Genomic DNA, 23526 nt, shown 5'->3' with positions numbered 1-23526 from the left:
TGTGCTGATGCAGAAAGAGCAGCACAGAAAGGAAATGGGGGCTAATGAAAAGAGGAAGGGGCTGCACATCAGGGGTGAAAACTGTCATGGGGGTGGCTGGAACAAAAGAGAGCAGTACAGGCAGTGTGGAGAGAGACGAGCGCGGGAGGGGGAGAGGGGGCGGGGGGGTTGACAGCTCATGCTCCCTGGGAATAAAACAGCACAGTGTGTATTGCCTCCACCAAAGGGAACGTCTCTATAATCAAGCCATTATGGGGAGCGGGGGGGGAACAGCAATGGCCCTGAATGAGTCAATCATGCCTAATCAAGGAGCATCTCACTACTCAGTCCCATTTGACGTTGGTTAGAAATTAAAGAGCATTGTGTGTAGTAAGAGGGAGATGGACGTCGATGGCGGAACCGCACCGTGTCCTCTCCTCCGCGCCCTTTGTGTACTGCGACGGTGTCTCCTCCACCCTCGTGACGGCTGTGGTGTTCTGGGCCTGACATCTTCATCCAAGACAATTTGCAGGGTTTCTGAGGCATAAACGCACAATCTGCCGTATCACCGGAAAAGCCGCAGCGCACCAGCGCCGCCGAGAGGAGCCAGGACCTGAAACCGGGGGGGGGGGCTGCTCCACCGGGCGCGGATCCAGGGACAGGGAGCGTCAGACGGATGTGGAGATGCGGAGAGGGGTGGTGAGCGCTGCGAGTGCGACAGCCAAACCACAGGTGGCGCCATTCCAGAATAGGGCATCTGGACGTCACTCGCCGCAAAATATTGTGTGTGCGTGTGCTGGAGATGTAATGTGGACGGTGTCGAGGTGTGTCATGGCACACTTTCAAAAACGTGACTTCAATCATATTATGCCGAAAAGAAAACATCGCTTGGATTGCCCATATACTGTATACGTGCATATCGTCAATACAAGTGTACCGTCAAATGAAAGATTACTTATGTTGTTCCTAAATCAATACTCCCCTCCTGTGGAAACAATGTGAACTCCATGTTTTTTGCTGAGTTTGAAGCTCCCTGAAGGACGAGGTTTTCCAATTTGCGTAGCCTTTATTTGTCAGGTTATTGGTGGTTTTTGAACCTGTAAGCTGCCTATACATCCGTCCATCTTACCTGCAACGACTCCCCTAGAGAACAAGGTAGGACAAGGCCCTGGATGGTAAGGCTTTTTTAGTGTCTTTACCTCGTAAATATTTCTAACCCTATTCCTGTGATCCATTTGCACTATGTATACAACATCTGTAGACATACAGTTCTAAACAAAATTCTATTTAGATATAGTCTGTCTTCAAAGGCCACTTCAGCCTACCTGCTTTAAAGCATTACAGGTCCCTAAAGGAGCCGTTTGAAATCTGCGTCCGCTGCCAAAGACTCGTCTGGAATAACAACCGATTTCAGCACGTTCATGTTTATTTAAGATCTGAGAAACGAAATCCCCACATTGTTAATGAGGTGAGTGTCTACGGGTGTGGGGAGGCCGACTTTATTAACAAAGGGTGGATTTCTGCAAAACTAAATGATCTCAAGCTGGCAACCCCGCTCTCATACATCCAAAGCCTCTGTCGTGTGGGGAGTTTGTACGATCTCTCTGTGTCGCGCGCGATTCCTCCTGCAGTCCTTGGACACACGATCAGGTGAATCTGAGTCACGGAATAGCCTACAGTGTTTTCCTGTGTCTATGTCCACAACAGACAAGCATCCTTCTCACCCCTGCCCCAGACTGCAGTCCTCTACTGGATAAACAATTAGGAAATGGATGGATACATTAATGTCATGTTTGCCTTATTAACGATTACATCAGATACGAATGTGCACGACATCACCGTTTTCGCACTTCTTAATTAATATGTGGTACCCAGTCAGCAATTGGGGAGCTCTCCATCACGTAGAATAAGGTTTACTGATTTACGCAGATAAGGCTTCAACAATGCTGTGGAGGCTTAGTCTCCAAACTGCTTAAGCCAATCTAGATGTGTATTTGTTTTTATTTGTTGATGTAATATGGAAGAAGTGGAGAATGAAATAAATGTGTGAAATGACTGTGACACGATCACACCAGGTTCTATGGCCGATACTTTCAAGGTTAAGACCGTGAAAAACAGGCCACAAGCAGGAACATGATGTCAAACATCTGGACACCAATAATTTCCCAAGCATCATTCACTTGTGTTCAAGATTTAAAATGAATCTGTGGAAAACAAACAGTATAAAGTACGGAAATCTCCAAAATGAGCTCCAATTCTTAGCTTTCACACACCAATTTATCCTGCAATAGAAATGCCACTTTGTCACATTTAACACTACATTTCGAGACCTTAAACCACACATACGCAAAAGTTGATTCCACTGTTTTATTTGTAAGGCACCATAAATATTTCCTTACTGCAGAACTTTCGAGTCACTTAAATCATTATCAAACCGTTTCAAAAGTTGTATCCACACCTCATTTTAAAATGGACATGTTGTCTTTGTAACACTAAACATAATTACTTGCAGAAGTACAGAGTTAAAGAGCTTACATACATCACTAAAAAAGAATGAGAATGGCCTTCACGCAGATCTATGCAATGGTATCAAAAGAGAGGATGTGCAAGCGGGGGGGGGGATGGGGGGGGTGGGGGTAACCAGAAAGGGACGCAGAGAATGCAGGTTCTCCTCGGTGCCGTCGTCATTTTCCGGCACCACGGTGATGCTGCAGTACAATACATCCATTCATAAAAACGGATACTACAGATGCTGTCAGGACGCACACAATCTTCTGCTTTATATGTATATCTGAGTACATAAGATGCCTCTTCACAACACGTACAGTAGATACCGTTCATATCTCTGAGTCTTACATTGTCCTGCTTTCTTTGTAGTTCATACATTTAATACTTTAACACCTCACAGATGGGACACGACCGACTCAGAATACAAAGGTAAATCACAACTCTAGTAGGGATTCGTGTTCTGCTATTTAAATAATGGCACCGCCTTACACTTCTACACAGAGACCACACCTGAATGCAGTTATTCCTGTCCAAGGTAACTTAGCAGTTAGTTTGATTATTCGGGCTAATCTCACACATACCAGGTACAGCGTGTTCACATTCATACACGCACAAATAAATGTACACATAAGACAGTGGCCAATTTAAAACTAGGTCACCGTAACATTTACCGTGGCAATTTCTCTGTAGTTCTAAATACATGCAAAATTACTGCACCTAAGATACTGAATACTTATAAGGAATTTGAACCAGGATGTCAGAAGTGAAGAAGGAATGTCCGTGTCATTGTTTTATATATATGTTCCGGTGCTGTTACAGTCCTACAAAAAAATTAACGCTCCCGTTGTGGGTCCTTGTGAACAGAGTATCATTTTTTTGAAGAATGAAGAATACTGTCTCACGAAAATCTTGCACCACAAAGCAATATAGTGCTTATTTCCTCCGTGTAGTAAATCATCTCATGATCTTAGTACCATCTTCTTTCCATGATGAGTCTTAACATGGAAAATATAAAGTACCATGCAATTACAGTCCATGTTGACTGGATGAGATATCAAATATCCTCCAAACACACAGAAAAAGCTAATGGCAAATCTATGCTTCAACTGATTGTAAGAATTAAACCAAAACTCAGTGAAAGGCAAGATAAGGCCAATTCTTGCAATAAAATAAAGCAAATCACATGGACTTTCATTTTACTACAAATCCAGTATTTTCAGGCATGTTCCCATGGTAACTGGGGACAGTTTAAAAAAAAATCATGTTGTGGAATTTTGTGGAATGTTTATGTACGGAGAACTAGTTAGACAGGAAATTAACCTTTCCTGAAAGTTAGAGGATTTTTCAAAGTTGGGATGAAAACTGATACCCCAGCCCAGAGCCGTAGCGGTGAGTACGCAGGCCTGTGGTGCACACCCACATGTAAGAAATGGATTTACCAAAATAGCGAGAAATGTGTATCAATCAGAGGAGAAGTGCGTACACACAATTATACAGTATAGCAGTATGCCCACCTACCAGGACACCACAACCCCTCTGCCTTGGTCAGCGCCAAAGTGCTTCACCCCCCACCCCATTTCCATAACAGAAAGAAAACCTTTAAGTGCTTTATATATACAAAAAAAATAATCACGTGTTATGATTTTTCTTGTTTTGTGACAAAACTTACAGTGTTGCATCCAGTCATTTTTCACACCACTGCTGAACTTTCTCTCTCTCTCTCTCTCTACAGTAATTTCCATCCTTTTAAAGTAAAAACATTGGGGTCTCTTGTTAGTTTAGTACGATGGAACGACACAAAGAAACAAAGGAGGCAGTAAAATGCAGCTAAAAGGTGTTTTTCATCTTATGGATATTTTGATCAGACGCACGTCGGCGACTGAACTGCCTCGGCCAAATTGAGCCCCCTGGTTTGTTAGCTTCTGTATTTGAATCTCCAGCGGGTCGGGGGGTCAGGGGTGTCCTACAAAACAGCCGGAGTGGAGGCCCGATTCTCCTTCACGTCACAAGCAGACGTTAAGAGAGCGAGTACCTGAATGCGCTGTGATCAAACCAAAACACTTAAACCAAGAACACACCTAATATACAGGAGCTTTTAAAAGATGAAGCTAATTTGACCCCTTTTCTTAAAATATTGGCTGATGCGTGATTAACCTTCTGTTTTATTCACTATTCTTTATTATTATGCATTATTAGGCTTACTGCTGTAAGCATGGGCTCCACATGTGCTAAGGCAGGGAGGTCCTGCCTACAGCAGCACCAGGAAGGAAGTGCAGGGAGGAGGCCAGCCAATCAGAATTAAAAACCAGCAGCGGAGGCCAAAGCTAATGCAGCTGGCGGCGGCGGCGGGGGGGGGGGGCGTCCCCAGAGTAGCCGGCTGAACGGAAAAAAAAAGTATAAATGCGAGCAAGAAATGAAATTTGAAGGAAAAATTAAATTTAAAAGAAAGGAAAAGGTGAGCAGGAGACGACAGCAGCAGAGAGACAGCGAGCAGGAGGGGGGGGGGGAGCAGAGCCCTGCCCCCCCCCCTCCCCCAAAGCCAGGCAGCTGTGGATCAGTCCGACTTGTCGCCGTCTTCGTCACGGTGGCCGTCTGCCCCGTCGCGGGTGGCCTTCTCGTCTTTAGCCAACTGGGCCTGCGAGGCCAGGATGCTGGAGAGGGAGAAGAGTCCAGAGCTGGAGGTGACAGGGGGCAGGCCGGGCTGGCTGAGGCCCAGCGGGAGGGGGGTCATCGGGAGGGCCAGGCCCTGGAGCTGAGAGAGCTGGTGGGCCTGGAGCTGCTGCTGCGGGTGACACAAAGCCACGACTTAGGAGGGGAGGGAACATGAACACACCCAAGCCCCCCCCCCCCAGCAATACAGAAGGACTATCTCTGCAACCAATAGAGATGGGCTATCCCCCCACCCCACCTCAGCAATAGAGATGAACTATCACCGCCCTGGTATACAGATGGAATATCACCCCCCCCCAGGTACAGAGATGGACTATCGCAGTAGAGCCAAACCGCCGTGCTTTAAGCAGTACGCACAGAAAAGGAAGCGGCACCCAGAACAACAAAACAGCATAAAGAGCCGAATAAAATCAAGCAGAACTGCAGCTGCAGCCTGGATGCCCCCCCCCCCCCCAGGAAGCTCTCTCCGCTTGAGAGAGACAGAGTAGCGTACCCGGATGATGGAGTTCATTTCCGGAGGAGTGACCTGCTTGGCTCTCTCGATGGCCCCCAGTACCTGCTGCTGATGCTGAGACAGAGGTGAAGCAGAGGGAGGGGATGTGAATACACACAGACTGAGTTGGGGAGGGACAATCGGTGAAGAGCCAGCAAGCAAGCATTTCACATCAGCGGCTAACTGACAACCACACACACGGGTCTGTAATTATACTTTTGTGGGGACTCTCCATTCATTTCTATGGGAAAAACCCTAATCCCAACATGGCAACCTTAGCCCCTACCCAGCCCTAACCCTAACCATAAGTAACCAAACTAAATATGAGACTTTTGACATTTTTACTTTTTTGAATGCATTCACAGATTTTTATAAAACTGAGGTTATCCAAATGGGGACCTCAAAAGATGTCCCCAAAAGTAGGGACATTTCAGGTTTTACTGCACTTTGGGGACAATTTGGTCCTCAAATGTGATCTATGTAAACACACACACACACTCATTGCAATGCTGCCCCCAAGAGGCCACGACACACAGCACAGGCTGTGGAGCCTTCTGCAGCCTCTCTTACCTCTTGCGACAGGTAGGGAAGCACCTGAGCACAGATCGCGTTCAGTCTCTTCACGATCTCCGCCTGCACCAGACAGGACAGCACATTACATTTCAGCTGATCGGCTAACCCACTGTCTAAGGGACAAGTCAGCCTTTTATCTAGGGAGACATATCCAGGCAGTCATTTGGGTTGACGGTGTCCCCTCGGCCCTGATCCAGCCACCTTCAGGCTGCAAGCTCTTGCCCTTACACATGTATCACAACACATCAATGTTAAGCGCCTTGGGATGACTCTGCCATGAAAGGCGTTATAGAAAAATAAATTGAATTCAACTGAATTAAACACCACGCTACCCACTAATACACGGGCAAATGCAGTCAGACGCAGCAAGGAGAGCAGCCCTCACAGTAATGAACCACCCGTCGTTAGGAGCAGAGATGGCACTGCAGCGCCTTCCTGTCGCACAAGCCCACTTTTAAACAAGGGGCGTGAAAGGATGGGGATTGGCGGGTGAACGGCTGCAGCAGAGGATTATGGGTAAAACGTATGAATTCGGCAAATTGCTGAACCACCAGCAATCACCTTCCTGCACCGCTGCCTCTCTCTCTCTCTCTCTCTCTCTCTTTCCCCTGTGCCAAGACACAACCCTGTCTTCTGCACAATAGGCTGCCCCCCCTCCCCCCCCACCGTGTTTCATAAATGTCAGATACGGGGGCAGTATGGATAATCAGCACAGGCTCGCCATCTCAGCTGCGGCAGCGAGAAGCCAGACTGCAGCCCGCAGGGGACATGTCGCTCAGCGTACCTTGCTGTGGCCCCCAGTATCTGACAGTCGGCTCAGGCGCCAGCCTGTCATGACATAGCCGGAGGTCTCCTGCCCTCTGCTGGACAGGTTTATACTGCTACTGGCCTAACAGGCACTTGTACGCTGCTGGCACAAATTATCACTTGACAGCGAACCGACATGTCCGACACCGACACCTCTTCATTCTGATATTACATCAGCACACTTGGAGACTTAACTGTTGCCCCGACATCATGAAAACATGCAAGCTTAAAAATGACTTACCTGTTTGTGCATCTCAATGTTCAGTCCGTATGACATTTCATAGTACTGTAGGAATAAGTTCCAATAGGTTATTCCATGTTTCATACATATTTGTGATATTATTCTTGGAAGTACATGAGGGACACATGGTTAAGGGCAGGGAATCAGATTTCAAACATAACGAGCCCTGTTCTCTAATCGCTATAGCAGCTTATATCTGCACAGCTGTGTGTTGGTTAATATTATCATTGAGTTTTATTAATATTATAATTATTGTTTAGATCTCATTTTAGGAGTCATCCATGCAGAAATTTAGACAAACTTTGCTCACAGCTGTAAATCTCTCCTATTTTTCTGATGCACGGATCGGGGTCTCCTAAAACAGGCTCCCCCCGCCGCTGTGTGTGGGACGAGGGGTGTTAGAAACAGCCAGAGAAGAGGCGCAGGGTGGGAGTGCATTGGCATGTCCCCGAGGCAATTACAGCCTCCAGAAACGGCCGCCCCCATTTCCGAGCCGGCAGAGTGCAAACCCGATAGGCAATTAGGGGCGGCAGCGGGCGGGGCCTGTGGGGGGGGGTCTGATGGATTTAAGTGCGACGTGGCTGAGATTAAGGGAGATTAAGCCTGCAGACGGGTCAATTAGAGGCGCAGTGTCAGGCGGCTGCATGAACACGACCGGAGACAATGAGATTAGAGAGGAGGCTGGCTGGCGCAGGAGGAGGAGCAGGAGGAGGAAAGAGGCACGGAGACACGGGAGGAGAGGGAGCCAGAAAGAGAGCTCGCCGGAGCAGGCGCCTCACACCCACCATTATGTAATGGCGCTGCATCTCAGACTTCTCAGTGGCGAGCTTGTCGCATTCCAGCTTTAAGCTGCAGGTGAGGAGAGGAGAGATTCACAGTCAGATGTGGCCCCAGGCGCCCAATCCGCACTGAAGGACGTCTCATCCGCCAAGCGCCTTACGATCCCGCCAGAGACAGACCCTGGGCGAGGGGCACCGCAGAGGGGCGGGCCTATTCGCTGCCCTCCCTGCCTGCCCGTCTCCCACGCACTGCATCACACAACGATGTTTACATCCTCAGGTGCCTGTCATCTCGAAATCCAGGTCTATCGACTGACAGAACTGTCCAGATAAGCGTTCCGTATACCTCAGCAAAACCTCACCTCAACCCTTTCAAAAAAAAAAAAAAAATTAACAACAATTTCTGTCTTTAAAAAAATTAAGGAGACCCAGGACCAGATTCCGTGCTTTTGCATAAAATCAGAACGAGAGCAGTAACTGAAATGACTGGGGGGAGGAAGGGTGATAAGTCACTGAACATTCTTTCTGGCTTTCTAATGACGGTGACAAAGGTGACAATAGACATTTAAGAATATACACTGCATTTAACAAAAGCACACGAACGCATCCTACGCAGGCGGGCCACGTCCGGCCTTGCTTCCGCCTCTGCCGCTCACACTTCTCCAGGTCCAAACGGGTCATTTATGTCCCTGACGGCCCTTAGCCTGGGCGCGCTGCCTGGTCCCGCACAGAGACTCCAGCCCGCTGTGGACCTACCCGAGTAGGCGGTTATTAAAAACAAATGGAGAGGAAACAATGCACAGCGAACTCTCCCATTTATCACTAAAATGGTGGCATTAATATTCAATATTCTGGCTGTGGATCTACTGGAAAGGCTGCGTTTGTTCATGTGCACATATTGTAATTCTCTATTATTTACATTATTGCACCCTTTCATCCATCTTCCATGCTGCTTATCTTGTACAGGGTCACAATAAACATAATAATATAAATAACCGCAGGCCCTCTCCTCGGCAAGCAGCTGGAAGATGGATGGAAGTTATACTCATGTATGAATGATGCACTTAAGACCGGCCTGAGACGTCTCCCATCCTCTTACCGGTAAATAAGCTGTAGGCTATCAGCGTAACTTGAGCAAATATTTTCCCGGTCGGACATACTGCAGGATGCTGTAGCGTAAGTGTGCGTGCTGGTTGAGCTCTGCCCCGGAACGTTCCCTCAGTCTGCCGACCCCTCATAATCGCTCCCTCGCTTTGGAAGCACCGACTGCATGCATTGTTGTTGCCATGCCAACCTGTGCCCGCTCCGGCAATATTACCTGTGTCTAGCGTGGGGCGCAACTGCGTGGCACAGAAACAGGCTCCCGGACTTTCGAGCACTAATGTCCCTCCACTATATTTTTACTTGCTCTTGTTATTCCATTCCTTCCATTTACTACAGTAAAATGCTGGTACAAGGTCCTGTTTCAGGCATTTCATTCTACCAGCTGGAGGTAGCATCCGAATGGGCCACATTAAAATGGAGGAGGAGAAGATGCAGAAAGGAGCATCTTCTGCTCACTGAAGGGGGTTTAGATGTAGGCTTCTCATAAGACCATGAAGCAGCTGCTGAGAGTGAGAGGCCAGCGAGGCCAAGAGGGGAAGAGAAAACATCCTTAAATTATGAGCCAGGCTTTTGCGGGTCCGTGTCAGAACCGCGCCAGCAGGCCTCGTAATGATGGTTGGCCTCGACAGGTCGCTGCAGCTTAAACGCAAAGGGGAACCTTAGCGAGCTGCGAAGTGGCAGAGAACGGCGGGAAGACGGGTCCCATGTGCCGCAGGAAAAATCTCTCCCGCCCGCTCCGCTCCCGCACACACCGCTCCCGCCGTTCACACGTGCACCGCCGTAATAAAGGGGCAGCAAAGCTCTGCAAGACCCAACTTCAGATAAAGTGAAACAATTAAATGCTTCTCTGAAGAAACAGCGATGAATGACGAGGAGACCGCTGAGTCCGTTTTAGTTATTTAAATTCCAATGAAGGCTAAAATCCTAAGATAAGGCGGTCATGGTGGATATATATACATAGTGCCATTTGAAGGTTCTGGTTTTTGACTGAACCTATTATATGCACTGAAGACACAGGAAACAAGTCAACATCCATCCATCCATCCATCGCATATCCTGGTCAGGGTCACATGTGGTTTGAAGCCCACCAACACCACCATAATAAATGTAACAACATGTAAATCGAGGATCATCAAGGCGCGTTTCATGGTTTCATCAGTCCCACCTGGCTTCGGCGCCCAGGAAGAAGCCACATAGAGAGCAGCACTCCACAGAAAGGCAGGGCTCACTCACCACCCACCTGTGGTACTGTGCTTGAAGGAACTGGAACTCATCCTTGATCCGATCACAGGAGTCCGATGTTGTGAATTTCAACTGCTGCGATGAAGCCTGTACGACATAAAGCGAGAGGCATATCAGACACATGAAAAATTTAAAAGTGCTTGTGTTTATTAAAACATGAATCATTTTACAAGCAATAAAAAGAGCTGTGAGATACGAACAAGAGATTAAAATAGAAAGAAACATTCTCTAGTTAACAAGGGCACTACCCGTAGGAATACTTTACCATGCCAAGACAATTTCTTTTGTTAAAAAACATACCTTATTACTTCTGCTCAGTAAGAATCTGAAGGACACTGTTTAGGAATGTTGCCGTATTACACAGATTTGAATTAAACACCACAGTTCAACAGTTTTATCTTTAGCAAGACTTTTGTGGACAAACTGAAAGGACGGCACTTAAATACTGAAAATAATGTCAAGCCCTTGTTTCTCTACAAGCCCTTGTTTCTCCACTGCGTGATCTGCTGGTTATGACTTAAATGCTCTGGCTTTGAGGAGTAAAGTTATGGGATTATGACCTTACCAGCAGCAGGGCTGTATTCCTGGTAAGGTTGAAGGCTAACCACACCCGCTTTTTACTGGTCATTCCAATATGTGTCCAACACAACGCAAATACCATATGTGCACAAAGGGTTGACTTCTTCCTGTTGCCACGGCAGCACAAATAGCTTATTTAATTTCAGGGCAACTGGTGGAGTAAAACATAAACCTATGCATCTTCAAAGCGCATTACTGATAATATTATTTTTGGTCTTTTCTTGCGTTGGAGGCAGCGTGTCCCAACTGATTTAATAAGGCATAAACATTTCAGAAGAAATGAACAACAGGGGATTAGATCAGGATTGTGAAGGTCTGCCTGTATTTACCATGTTTGTATTAGGTTTCAGGCATTCAGGGCATCATCTCAGAGTGCCTGCAGATTTCCATACAAGGCCAATTATGTTTAAGCAGGAAAGCGGTACAGCTGCCCTCTTTACGTCCATCATTCAGTGCACAGCGATTCCCAGTCTGGTCCTTGGGAAGCCACAGTCAGCCCTGTTTTTGCTCCCTCCAAACACCCTCCCGGCTTGCGGTGGGAGCAAAAACTTGGTCCTTTCCCGGAGGCTACGGGCAAAAGGCAGGGAACCACCCAGGGTGGGGCGCCAACCCAACACAGGCTACTAAACATTACAGAAATGTTGATTGTAACACGTCAAACAATTTATCTTACAAAACCCATAAATATATGCAGATGCTTGTGGTACTGAAATCAGCAATTTAAACTGAAGAGCACAAATTTCACTCCCCAGACTTCCAGCAGAAGTGATGTCAGTTTGTGGATAATTATATGGATATCATAGGACAATTCTCCATTTAAATTACATCGAATTCAATTTCCTTTGGAAACTGTAGGAGAATAAAATAAACTTTTTTTTTTAATATACAATTCTGGGTGGAATTCCTTTTCACGATAAAGTCTTAAGGATGAAACTTGCACTCCTTTGCAGATGTGCAGTGAACACAGTTACTTTGCATCTGGTTAAGCTGCTTCATAGCATTTCGAAAGCGATGGGTCATTTTTCATAAGGCCGATATCCTCCAAGGGCCTCAGTTTAAGAAGCACAGCTAAATGGCAGCATATGGAGGCTCCTCAGGCGGTGTTTCATCAGCCAGCAGGCCTAGGTAGAAGATGCTGCGGCGATGGCTGCCCCACAAGCGACGACCCCCCCCCCCCGCAAGCGACGGCCCCCCGCGGGTGACTCCAACAGCGCGACCCAGTAAGAGCAGCAAGCCAGTTTCATAGTGCCATCCTATTACTCGACTAATTATTCGTGTATCAAATAATACTCTGGGTGACTCAAGCGTGCAACTGGGGCCAATTAAAATGCATTCTCTACATCTTGCAGAGTTGTGGTTCTAGAGAAATACAGCTGGCTGTCTGGAGCTGTCTGAATCCAAAACTTCGCTGCTAAAAGAAAAAAAAGAAAGAAAAAAAAACGGAACAGACTTGACCATATTACCTGTTATATTACCGGTTATAAAAGATCTCACTTCTCTTGCTACCTGTTTGGCATTAATTTCAAGGTCCTCTAATTAAGCAGAAGGGGCTTAAATATGGATGACTGCTGTCATGTAAACACCCCTATTCTGATATACTGGTCGTGTCAATGGCAATTTTGACCTAAACAAAAACCTTTGTTGTCCATGCACTGTATCCAAAATGCTATTACAAACAGATTTTCCTGTGGCAGGGAACATCACGCTTTGAAAAACATTCATCTGCAGGACATGCGTCACATGTGTGACAGCAGTACATTGACATTCATGGAGCGTCTTGGAGAAAAACATCAGCCAGAGCGCAGGGGGGGCGGGCGTGCCGGAGATGCCGGCCGACTCCCGTGACGGCGGCAGGGGCGCACAGTGCCGCGCGGACGCCGTTCCCGGGCGTGAAAGAAAGCGAATTCTCAGCAACATCCAACCTTACTACTGTGGGCTGACGGCCAAACCCAGAACAGCTGTCCAGCGTAAACCCCAGAGGTTCCATTATTACTGGCGCTTTCTGCATCCAGGTCACGTCTCAGTGGGATATTGTGAGGGAACAAAAAAAAAAAGTACCATGTGAAACTGGGATCCACTGAATGATGCAGTTACCAGAAGAAAACCGTGTTCAGGGCGTGTTCACTGTACACGCAAATGGGACAAGCAGACGAAGGCAATAAAACGCATCCATACGTGCACAAAGATATTACACACGAACACAGTGTACTACACAAAAGTTTGTCTTATGTTCTTATGTTCCAACCCTTGCTGTGCTGCTTTCAACCGAAATTAAAGCATTATGTGATTAACCTACACCTGCCTGAAGAGAATTCATAATTGTGTAAAATGCTACCCGGCACACTCTGGGGGGGGGGTGAAATGACAATTTTCCATCCACACCAACCGTGCGTAAAGCCCGAGTCCTTTAATTATGAAAACTAATTACAAATACAAAACATTATATTTGGAAAAAAAAGGTGTGACCACAAGGTGGGTCATTAACCACCACGCTAACATCTTCAGAGAGCTAATGTCACACAGGAGGAGAACATCACCGGCTTCCGTCACACGGTCCCCTAAGTGCACAGAAACACACTCATAGGAAAGTCACCTTACAGAAGAGAACCCGGGTCAAACAGCCACAAATCATTCTGTTGTACAAGTAGGGCTGGCCAATATGGCCAAAGATGTTATCACAGTAAAAATGTTTTCAGATTGATAATTATCACGAATCATTATTTCTTTCCAGTTTAAAGGCTGATTTTCGCTCCTGAGTGAAAGTGGAAGAAATCAGACGATTAATTTTGCCAGTCACATTTCACAAATCTTAGGCAGAAGCTGAACAGGTTTTATTAGTCGACAACACGCCTACACTTGCATTTCCTGTGGATTAATACTGCGGAATTTCGCTTTGGATCTCACTGGATTACCCTTATTGGGTGGCTTGCCTTGGACTAACCTGCTCTCCCAGTTAGTTGATCTGCTGTCCTGACTGTTGTCTTTCGTCTGCCTGCCTGCCCTACTGCATTCTGCAAGCTGGACCTTAAGTTATACTGAATTTCGAAGCAGCACTTGCTATACTGAAATCAAGGGAAATGATACTGTGATAAGCATCACTGTCGCTTTGTCAGCCAGCCCTATGTAAAAGCAGAATTGGTAGATCTGTAATTCCTACACTGTCTGTCATTGGTCTACACAGAACACAGTGTCCTCACCCAGGTCCTCCTGCAGACATAACCCTCTCCTGTCCTATCAGTCAGCAAATTCCCCAGCCTACAAAAATATGAAGTTTCTGCCACCATCCTGGCCAGAGGCCATCTGGCCCTGGAAAGACATACAGGTCAGAACACCTGTGTATTGGCTGGGCGACACTGGGCCTTCGCAACACAGCCAATGGAGCTCGTCCTGTCGGGCCTTTGGTCCCGCCCTGACCCAAGCACCCGGCCAATCGGCATGCATCCGGCAACCCTCAAAAAGCTTGTCCATTCAGATCCATCAGCAATCCAACAAATAATGATGAGTATTAAAATCCATTTGAATAGTTCGACTACCAACATAACAAGGATAACCATCCGAACTGTAATAGCACAGCTCAAGAACATACTAAAATATCTTTCCATAGTAAAACGGAGATCCACTGTATAACTACTTATCGTGTCCAGGGTTGCGTGAGGCCAGGAGCCAGATACCTGTCCAAGAGGCTAACAACAGTCACGCTAATCAAAAACAGTCATTTGTACACGAAGAGCAATCTTTCATTCATCAGTTAAAGTAGGTTTTGCTTCATGACTTAAGAGACCCTGTTATCAAGGAGAAGGATGCGATCGCTGCAGGGCGGCCTTACAAACAGCCGTGAAAGAGACGTGCAAGCTGGACACAAGCCTTACCATCTACAGTGCAGGCAAATGCTGATATTTTAAATAGCTTCACAATTTTCACAGATCATCTAGACCCAAGGAATAAAAAAAACAAATAACAGGAATCCCTTTATCTATGTGTGAGGAGAAGGTAAAGGCTAAATTCCCCCACCCAAAAAAAAAGAAGAAAATCTTTATCACCAATAACAGTAGACAGCTCTGGAGGATCACAATGAGGCTTTTAAATTTCAAATGACTTATGTGATGAGACACTCCCAGTTTCACTTCAGGGTCCCTCCCTGCTCCCCCCCCCCATCCCTGAGATACAGGACAGCTGCGATGTAATTTCACTGTCAGATCTCCGCAGTGCCTCCTCCCCCCAGGCGTATCCAGGGGCTGGCGAATCAGGGAGCCCCCTACTGAGCCACTTTGTTACAGCGCTGTGCTGTCCTCAGGGTGCTGCTTCCCTGGTGCGTACACACACACACACACACACACACACACACACACACACACATGCAGTCACACACACACACACACACACACACACACACACAGACAGACGCACGCAGTCACACACACGCACACACACACGCACACACACACACACACACACACAGACATAGACGCACGCAGTCACACACACGCACACAGAGACACAGACGCACGCAGTCACACACACGCACACACACACAGACACAGACGCACGCGGTCACATACACACACACAGAGACACAGACGCACGCAGTCACACACACGCACACACACACAGACACACACGCACACACACACACACACAGACATAGACGCACGCAGTCACACACACGCACACAGAGACACAGACGCACGCAGTCACACACACGCACACACACACAGACACAGACGCACGCAGTCACACACACACACACACAGAGACACAGACGCACGCAGTCACACACACGCACACACACACAGACACAGACGCACGCGGTCACATACACACGCACACACACGCACACAGTGACACACGCGCAGGCAGTCACACACACGTAGTCACACACACGTAGTCACACACACGTAGTCACACACACGTAGTCACACACACACACACACACACACAGACACACACACAGACACACACACGTAGTCACACACACACACACACACACACACACACACACACAGAGCTGCTCTCTCTTCCACAGACATCCCATTGATGTGTTCGATCGGAGATTAACCATAAACGTCTTGCTGGAAATGGGTACACCACAAAAAGGTTAAAACCCAGACAAATTACACAGCAACACACACACACACACACACACACACACACACACACACACCCTGCAGGGACTGAGCGACACTTTCGCTGCACATCCATACAACAGACACTCACAAAGCCTTGATGGCAGCACTACAACAAACGGCACTGACAGCAACTGTGACACAAAAAAAAACTAATTTATGTATCCTTGGTGCTAGAGGACTTACCCATCAAAAGAACAGCAATAAGTGGCGGCTTATGAACAACAGTGTCAAACATGCACAGGGGACACTGGGTGGCACGCAAGAAAAGTCACCAAAACGTAATTTTTATTAGAAAACTTTTACTTTATTCTTTATGACTACATTTTTAATAACTGATTAATTGATGGATAAAAAACAGATGCTGGTCAACTAGCAAAGCAAAACAAATTTTCTTTACAAAATACAAATCATGAAATTGCTGAAAATTCGAGATTTGTATTTTTTTTTTCCATCTGTATAATATTAAATGTGAAACATGCCAGCAATTTCATTCCAGGAACAGAACAAATGAAGATCATTTAAAGAGAGATCAGCCTCTGAAATCCCCCCAAGAACCTATTTTAAGGGTAAGGGCGATTGGTCCCAGCATGGAGCCTTGAGGAACTATTTTATTTTATATATATATTATCATAAATACATTATTATCATCCCCCTTATTGTGGGAACACCTTTACAGTCATTTAACTAAACAGTTAACTTCACATAAACAGAACTACATTTTCTTTCAAGCTCATGCAGGATATTTTAATATACAAAACGTATTTGTTCTTTCCTGTGTCACGTGACTTTACATAGTGCTGCATGGCATTTGTTCTTGAAAGGTTACAAGATGAGGCTAAATCCAAACAGGATCTCAACTAGAATTATCGGTAACTTCATAACATTCTGGAGAATGAGCAAACTTAATAGAGGAGGATCAAGAAGAGTTTTCCTAGAGCATTAAATAGTCGATTTCACTTGATGACCTTGACTTTGTGGCTTTACAATTTCTAATAGGGTAAATAAGAAACACCACCACTAATTACAACACCATTGTTTGCTCACAAACTTAAATATCATTTATATGTCCAATAGTTCAGTAGTACTCAAAACTGTACTCATCTACATGTGTGACATGATACTGTAGAAAAACCACATACTGAGGCTTCTCACAGTTTAGCTGGTTTAACAGCTTTATTTATCCAAACTGAAGCTTGCTTGGCATTGCCAGTGACACAAAGGGCAACTGGCTGGTTTGTTACTGTAATCAATACCTTTGCTCTGCTAAATACAACTCGCCTATCTTCTAATCTCTTGCAAAACACGAGTGCCCAAGGCTGTTTGTGTGCATACCATCAATGTAACCTGTGACCGGCCCCGGTCCACACAGCAGGTCCTACTACAGCAACACGTTCGGTGTCTTGCCTGGTCATTGCACAGGGACCCTACTGTGATCTTATTGAATGGCCTTGTCCTTGCTGACCTCGACATCTGCCACGCTGCTTGTGTGAAGCCCGTTGACTTCAACTGTCTCTCAGAAGCAACTAGGGAAAATACCAGAAGTCTGGAAGCACATGTGGATTCGTGCTTGTAGCTGGAGAAGAGCCATTTTGGCAGAGGCACTGCATGCATGCGTAGGAGCGAGGGAGGAAAATGCAATTACAGTAAAATGCAAATGAGTGCGGGGAAATGTATGTGCACACGTGAGCATATTGAAAAAAGGCATGTAGAGTGCGGGCGCTGACAAAGATGGCAGTGATGGCAGGAAAAAAACAAACAAACAGAAGAGTACGGGTTAGCTGGGGATGGAAGAACTGGCAGCAACTGGTCTACCCCCAGATGGAGAGTTCTGACAAAAGACTAAAGCTTGCCCTATTGTTTAAGTGGACAGAACATCACCTCCCCAGTACACGCCTCTCCGATCTTCCCTCTCGTTCTTTGAGAGCTGGTTAAGTGCTGCATATATGCACGCTTACACCACCTTGTCCTAAAGAAAGAAATGATGAATACAGAATTGCTACATCTCTCTATAATACTGCAGATGTGCTCATAAAAGGAACATTGAACCCGAATGAAATCCTAGCTCAGAAAACGGTCTCTGTGATGTGGGAGATTCTGCACTGACAGCCTTGCATTACAGCAAAAGAAACAGTAGGGAGCGTGGTGGTCAAGGGTATCAACTGATAGAATACAACCCTGCATGTGCTTAACCTGGGGTCTGGACTATGAAGCGGGGTTACTGGCTTATTGCGGTAACTTGTCGGATTTAAGGTAGTCTGGGCAAAATGTAAGTGAACGAATATTAAGTCCATTTAAACTGTGGTACCTTAAATCCGACAAGTTACCCCGATAAGACAAGCAACCCCGCTTCGTAGTACAGGCCACTGAGCTACTCCCATGATACAAATAGCTGTGCGAATGGGTAAAATGCTAATTGGCATTGCATAAGACCAAGTCACAGACTGATTATTTGAAATGGACAAAATGGTCATAAACACAAGACTATAGTCCGCAAGAGTTTTCCCAGATTGTTCAAAAGTTCTAACAATGAAACACTGGAATTAACACAAAGAGCTTGGGCGCATTCCTTTGTTTAATGACACAAATATCTAAATGGGCAAATTTGTAGCATTGGTAGCATTAAAGCATTCAGGTTATCCTACATTTTAATTATGGATGTGTAAATCACTATTTCTACAGGATAACAGAAACCCTACGGTTTCCTTTGCATTAATGCAAGGATGTCAGTGCAGAATCTCCCACATCACAGAGACCGTTTTCTGAGCTAGTTTTTTTTTTTTTTATCTATCTAGAACATTAAGTTCGGCCTTGTAGGATTTGGTTCTCTGTTTTAAGTAGCCTTCTACATTCCAAACTGCTGGAGTTAAATGTCACCATACCAATACACAAATCAGACAATTAACCCAAGACAACTGTTCAAATTTAAAGCATTTTTGAAAGTTTATTTTTAGCATTACCTTGACATGATTTGCATGTGACTGCATGAAGTGCATGAGCTGCAAGTGTCTGGATCAAATCTCTCTAGTAACTGATTAAATGTGTACTTTGTGAAGAACGGAATGACTGCTCAGCGGGTTTCAGTCATGGAGTTGGGGGCTACGTCGCTGACCACTGTCCAATGACCCACCTACCCAGTGTGAAAGAAAACGTGTGTAACCTCAAAATGGGTCTTTTAGCAGCAAAGCTGGGAAATGATTAAACTACAAAATAGAAAAATGCTGGCAGAAAATATCCATGCTTAATGACTAGCATGAAATTATAGCTGTCTGATGATCTTTTTCATGCTTTACCACTAATCAGATGTCCATTAATTGAAGTCTAAGTCCAGTTACATTTGGGATACAGTGACAAAGAAACTGCTTGATTGGTTAAGAAAACAAAATTCTCATATACAACCTGAATTAACATCATTCTGCCTCATCTGCATGTTTAAATGTGCACTACTTCCTGACAGGACTGAAGTAGTATTAGATGTATGTGAATTTAAGCAGCAAGATAATTACACCTAATCTGTAGAGTTCTTCACTTCCAGCTCTAAGTTTCTCTCTGACAAGATTAAACACTTTTCCTGAGCAGTAGAATTGCACTCAGACTATAGGTCACATTCAAGGAAGAGACAGAAGCACATATAGTACGGAAAAAGCAGAAGGAGGAGATCATATGCAAGACCCAACACTCACATTAACACGCAGGCCTGCTGGCTCGTGATGGAACCAAGGACAGAACTGGGAATTAAAATCCTTACCATTGCTTCTGGGGATTTCATTTACTACTATTTCAAGTTTCACATCAGCCTGAATATGAAGTATTATCAGTAGTGAGTTCTCGAGACAGCTCACTCTTTTGTCAAGTGCACTCAGTGCCACCTCACTCTTCACATTAGATACAAATTTTGCTACTTAAGTGGATACTCCGAGTACAGGATGACAATTCTGGGGCCTGTAGGATGTCTGTATGTACCGTTACCAGCAAAAGAAACTTCTTTTAATTTGACTAATTTAAATTAAAAGACCAAGACTCGGTAATGTGAAAACCAAACAGTAAAACGGAAACCACAAGTTAGGTGCTATAAGAGTCACACATCACAAGCTAATGCATTGCATAAAAGCATTTATCTATGCTCTTCCAGTAGGAAGCAAGCCACAAGCTATTCCTTGTGTCAATGCTCTTTGTGTCCCACTGCTGTCAAAACTGTCAGATCTTAACTTCACAGAACGAGAGAGATCAGGACCAGCGCCTACAGCAGAGATCCCTGCTTCTAACAAAACAGAATCACCTAAAGGACCAAAGGCAGCTAATCACGCTAAATAAATCAATGGAACCATCTTTAGGATTCCTGCAAGATTCCTGTCCAGCTACAATGAAGTTCATTTAGCTCATAAGTCAACACCCATCGTGTTCCTGGTTTTATGTTAATGGGTTCAGTTTAATGTGTTCTTAAAATATCAAAGGAGAAATACCTTAAATGATGGTGAGATGTTCAGTACATTCACGAGCCACCTAATGACATTTTGGTCAAAGACGGAACATATCACAGTGGTCCCATAAGATTATAATGGAGCTAAAAAAATGTATATTGCCTAGTGATATCCTAAGGCAAGAAATTATACACGTGTTTGTGAGGATGCTGGTGTAAACAAACCTACCGCACAGCCAGCGGTATAAATGATAACTATGTTACTGGTTTATGTATGTACTATAGTGTATTGTACTTTTTATCGTTATTTAGGCTACACCATATAGCCTAGGTGTTTAGTAGGCTGTACCATCTGGGTTTGCGTAAATACTCTACGATGTTCGCACAATGACGTCAACAAAGTCGCATAACAACGCATTTATCAGCATGTATCCCCGTCGGTAAGTAACGCAGACAGATAATTAGAATTACTTCTGTAATTTTTTTTTTTTAAAGCTTAAGATTTATTTTTAAATGTAGGTCATGTTTACAATATTAAACCTGAGATAAATACGTGAAACTACATTAAAGAAAGTGAGAGAAAAAAACTTAAAACTTATAATTAGAGATTTAACACAAATTGCACATTAATATACGGGATTATTCCCCTCGGAATTTAGATTGTATTAGCTATTACAATAATAAAATGATTTTAGCATCCTCCACCCAGTTTTTTTCCATGACAAGTATCTTTCCTCTCATACAAAGGCACATAACGCAGCCCTGAAGGTTTCACGTAATTCATACATAACGTCACACAAATAAAGAAAATTAGACGTAGGTCGACGAAATATGTCAACCGTACAGTAACCCAAAAACTTGGTAAGCAAATCTGGTGATCTATATTATGTTATATTATGCTGTAAAGAAAATTCGAACGCACATTAAAACGTATTAATTAAATGCAAAACCTGCGCTTGTGACACGTAGTCAATTAGCAGATCTTCAGAAATATGTCCTTATTCACCTAGTAGTACCTGGAAATTGGTACGTTTCGGTTAATGGCGTATTGAGAAATGGGAAAGTAACGTGGCGGAGAAGGATCATTAATAACAAACCGAGCAAAGCAGGCAAAGCGGAGGACAACGAGGCGTCATCCTCATTAGCGCACAACCTTTAACATTTACGGATCATTAATTACAGTGTCACTTCGTCTCAATTAGCCTCATTATTCTGTTTAATTTCAGTTTAAAAAAAAAGTGGGGGTGGTAAAAAAAAAAAAAAAAAAAAAAAACGTGCCCCGTCGTAACTCATTTTCATTTATGCGTGATTATTAGCTGCAGAGAAACTTTGCTAATCCGTCTTAATCTGCAGGACGACAGTAGGGCAACGTGAAGCGGGGCTGCTGCGAGTCACATTCAGCCATTTTGTACATTTAGGGAAATTGTAAACATAACGTGCAAGCAGCGGACGGCGAACATTTAAACGTTACCCTGACATTTATATATATGGGGAAGTTCGCAAAGATTTCGATAACTGGCTAAATAGACGTATGAGGTAAGCAGCCAGCGGTGGGAGCAGGGAGGCGGTCTGCCGGCGCTTTGCTAGCGGGGCCACGGCGCACGGTCACCGGCCCTCGCTAGCCGGGCTGGCTAGCTGTGCTATCGAGCAAATGGTGAAAGAAAAAAAATGTCAGCGGAGCACACAGACTGTCAGGACATATCGTCGGAGCCGCGGCCACACGGGCGTTTACTGGCTCGCCGCTGTTTTAAATGCTTCACACCGCCGGAGATGCACCTCTGCCCATTTTAAGCATAAAAGACAAAAACGCTTATTTTTAAATAAGTGCGTGAGAATGATAACATGGGAGAGCACTGCAAGTTGAAGCAGCCCACGTTAGCCAGGAGAAAAGCGAGCAGACGCGCACTTACTGAGTGTCGGGATTGTGGAAACATCATGTCAGTCTCTTTTTGAGTTTAATTCCTTCCCAAAGAAAAAGCGAAAGGCGTTTAGTTCTGGTTTTCTATGAACTGTTTCGAGTAGCCAGCCGCATAAAAAATGAGAGTACGGCTCGGTGAATGAAGCTGCCGGATTTCTGCCGCTTTAGCACCAGGATCAGGACGCAGCCGTCGGCCGACCGGTGCCTCTTCGCCGCCCCTCACGCCGGATTCCTGCCGCAGCTCGCCGGGGATCAGGGCATCATTCCCACGCCCGCGTTACGGCTGGCTGGCTGCTAGCGGGCTTCCCCCACGCCTCTCCGCGCCGCTCGCTTCGCTTTATTCAAACACCGATTTTGCAAAATAGAAAAAAAAGTGAGCGAACTTTTTTTGCAATAAACGAGAGCGCCTCACAAAATAATATTGGCCGATTCTGGCCTTCTGGGAGAAAACTTGACGATTTGGACCGCTGTGTTTGCAGCCGTCTTGGGTAGCTCCTTACACGTTACTAGGACAGAAGCCCTAATAAATAAAACCCTGCGCAATATCACCAGGAATGTCTGCTTGCACAAACAAATTAGAAATGGACAGGATCTACTAGTTAATGTTCTTGGGTTGGGTCCCGAATAGCTGAGATCCAAACACCAGAATTAAACACACTGCCGTTCCCAGCCCTTTTCTGGTCTTAACGCTGTACAACATGCAGGCAGCGTCGAGGTTTTAACTCTCCATGTGACGTGGGATTGAGGTGGCGATGCATAGACCCATTTTAGATGCCAAATAACCTACTTAAAACGAACTCGTTCGACTTTTAGAGTACATTGCACTTCTGTGAATTATATTAAAACTCAAACTGTGCGGTAGCTTGATTTGTACATTTAATATGATTGAGGAGCGCTACTTCAGAAACGAGTAGAAAGTTCCTTTATTGAAAGTAAATATAAGGACCTTAGAAAACAAACTAAATGATGATACCTCATCATAAAGGGTATTGCTAATCACTAATGTCTGAACCATTGTGTGCCTGTTCCTTTGTTCTGTATTTCTAAGTTAGATTTGCTACGGGAAAAGCCTTGCTGATTCCTGGAAGAT

General features: G+C 45.2%; 1 protein-coding gene across 3 annotated transcripts; it reads right to left on the bottom strand.

Moving 5' to 3' along the window:
* Nucleotides 1-2332: 2332 nt before the first annotated feature.
* On the bottom strand, nt 2333-23158 carry tle5 (TLE family member 5, transcriptional modulator). 3 transcript variants are annotated; one of them, XM_023843821.2, is made up of 7 exons: nt 22429-23158; nt 10395-10483; nt 8057-8120; nt 7272-7316; nt 6221-6283; nt 5651-5725; nt 2333-5269 (listed from the first exon to the last, which is right to left on the bottom strand). In XM_023843821.2, exons 1-7 carry the CDS (start codon nt 22453-22455, stop codon nt 5042-5044), a joined length of 591 nt encoding a protein of 196 aa, XP_023699589.1. In that variant the 5' UTR covers nt 22456-23158; the 3' UTR covers nt 2333-5041. The 3 variants fall into 3 exon arrangements, with proteins under 3 accessions (XP_023699589.1, XP_023699590.1, XP_072555708.1); XM_023843822.2 differs by having other exon boundaries at nt 2333-5266; XM_072699607.1 differs by lacking the exon at nt 22429-23158 and adding an exon at nt 21469-21723.
* Nucleotides 23159-23526: the final 368 nt, after the last annotated feature.

Source organism: Paramormyrops kingsleyae, chromosome 15, assembly GCF_048594095.1.
Source record: "Paramormyrops kingsleyae isolate MSU_618 chromosome 15, PKINGS_0.4, whole genome shotgun sequence".
Classification (NCBI taxonomy): Eukaryota; Metazoa; Chordata; class Actinopteri; order Osteoglossiformes; family Mormyridae; genus Paramormyrops; species Paramormyrops kingsleyae.
Note: the sequence above shows the minus strand (reverse complement) of the source record. Positions and strands in the feature narration are given on the sequence as shown.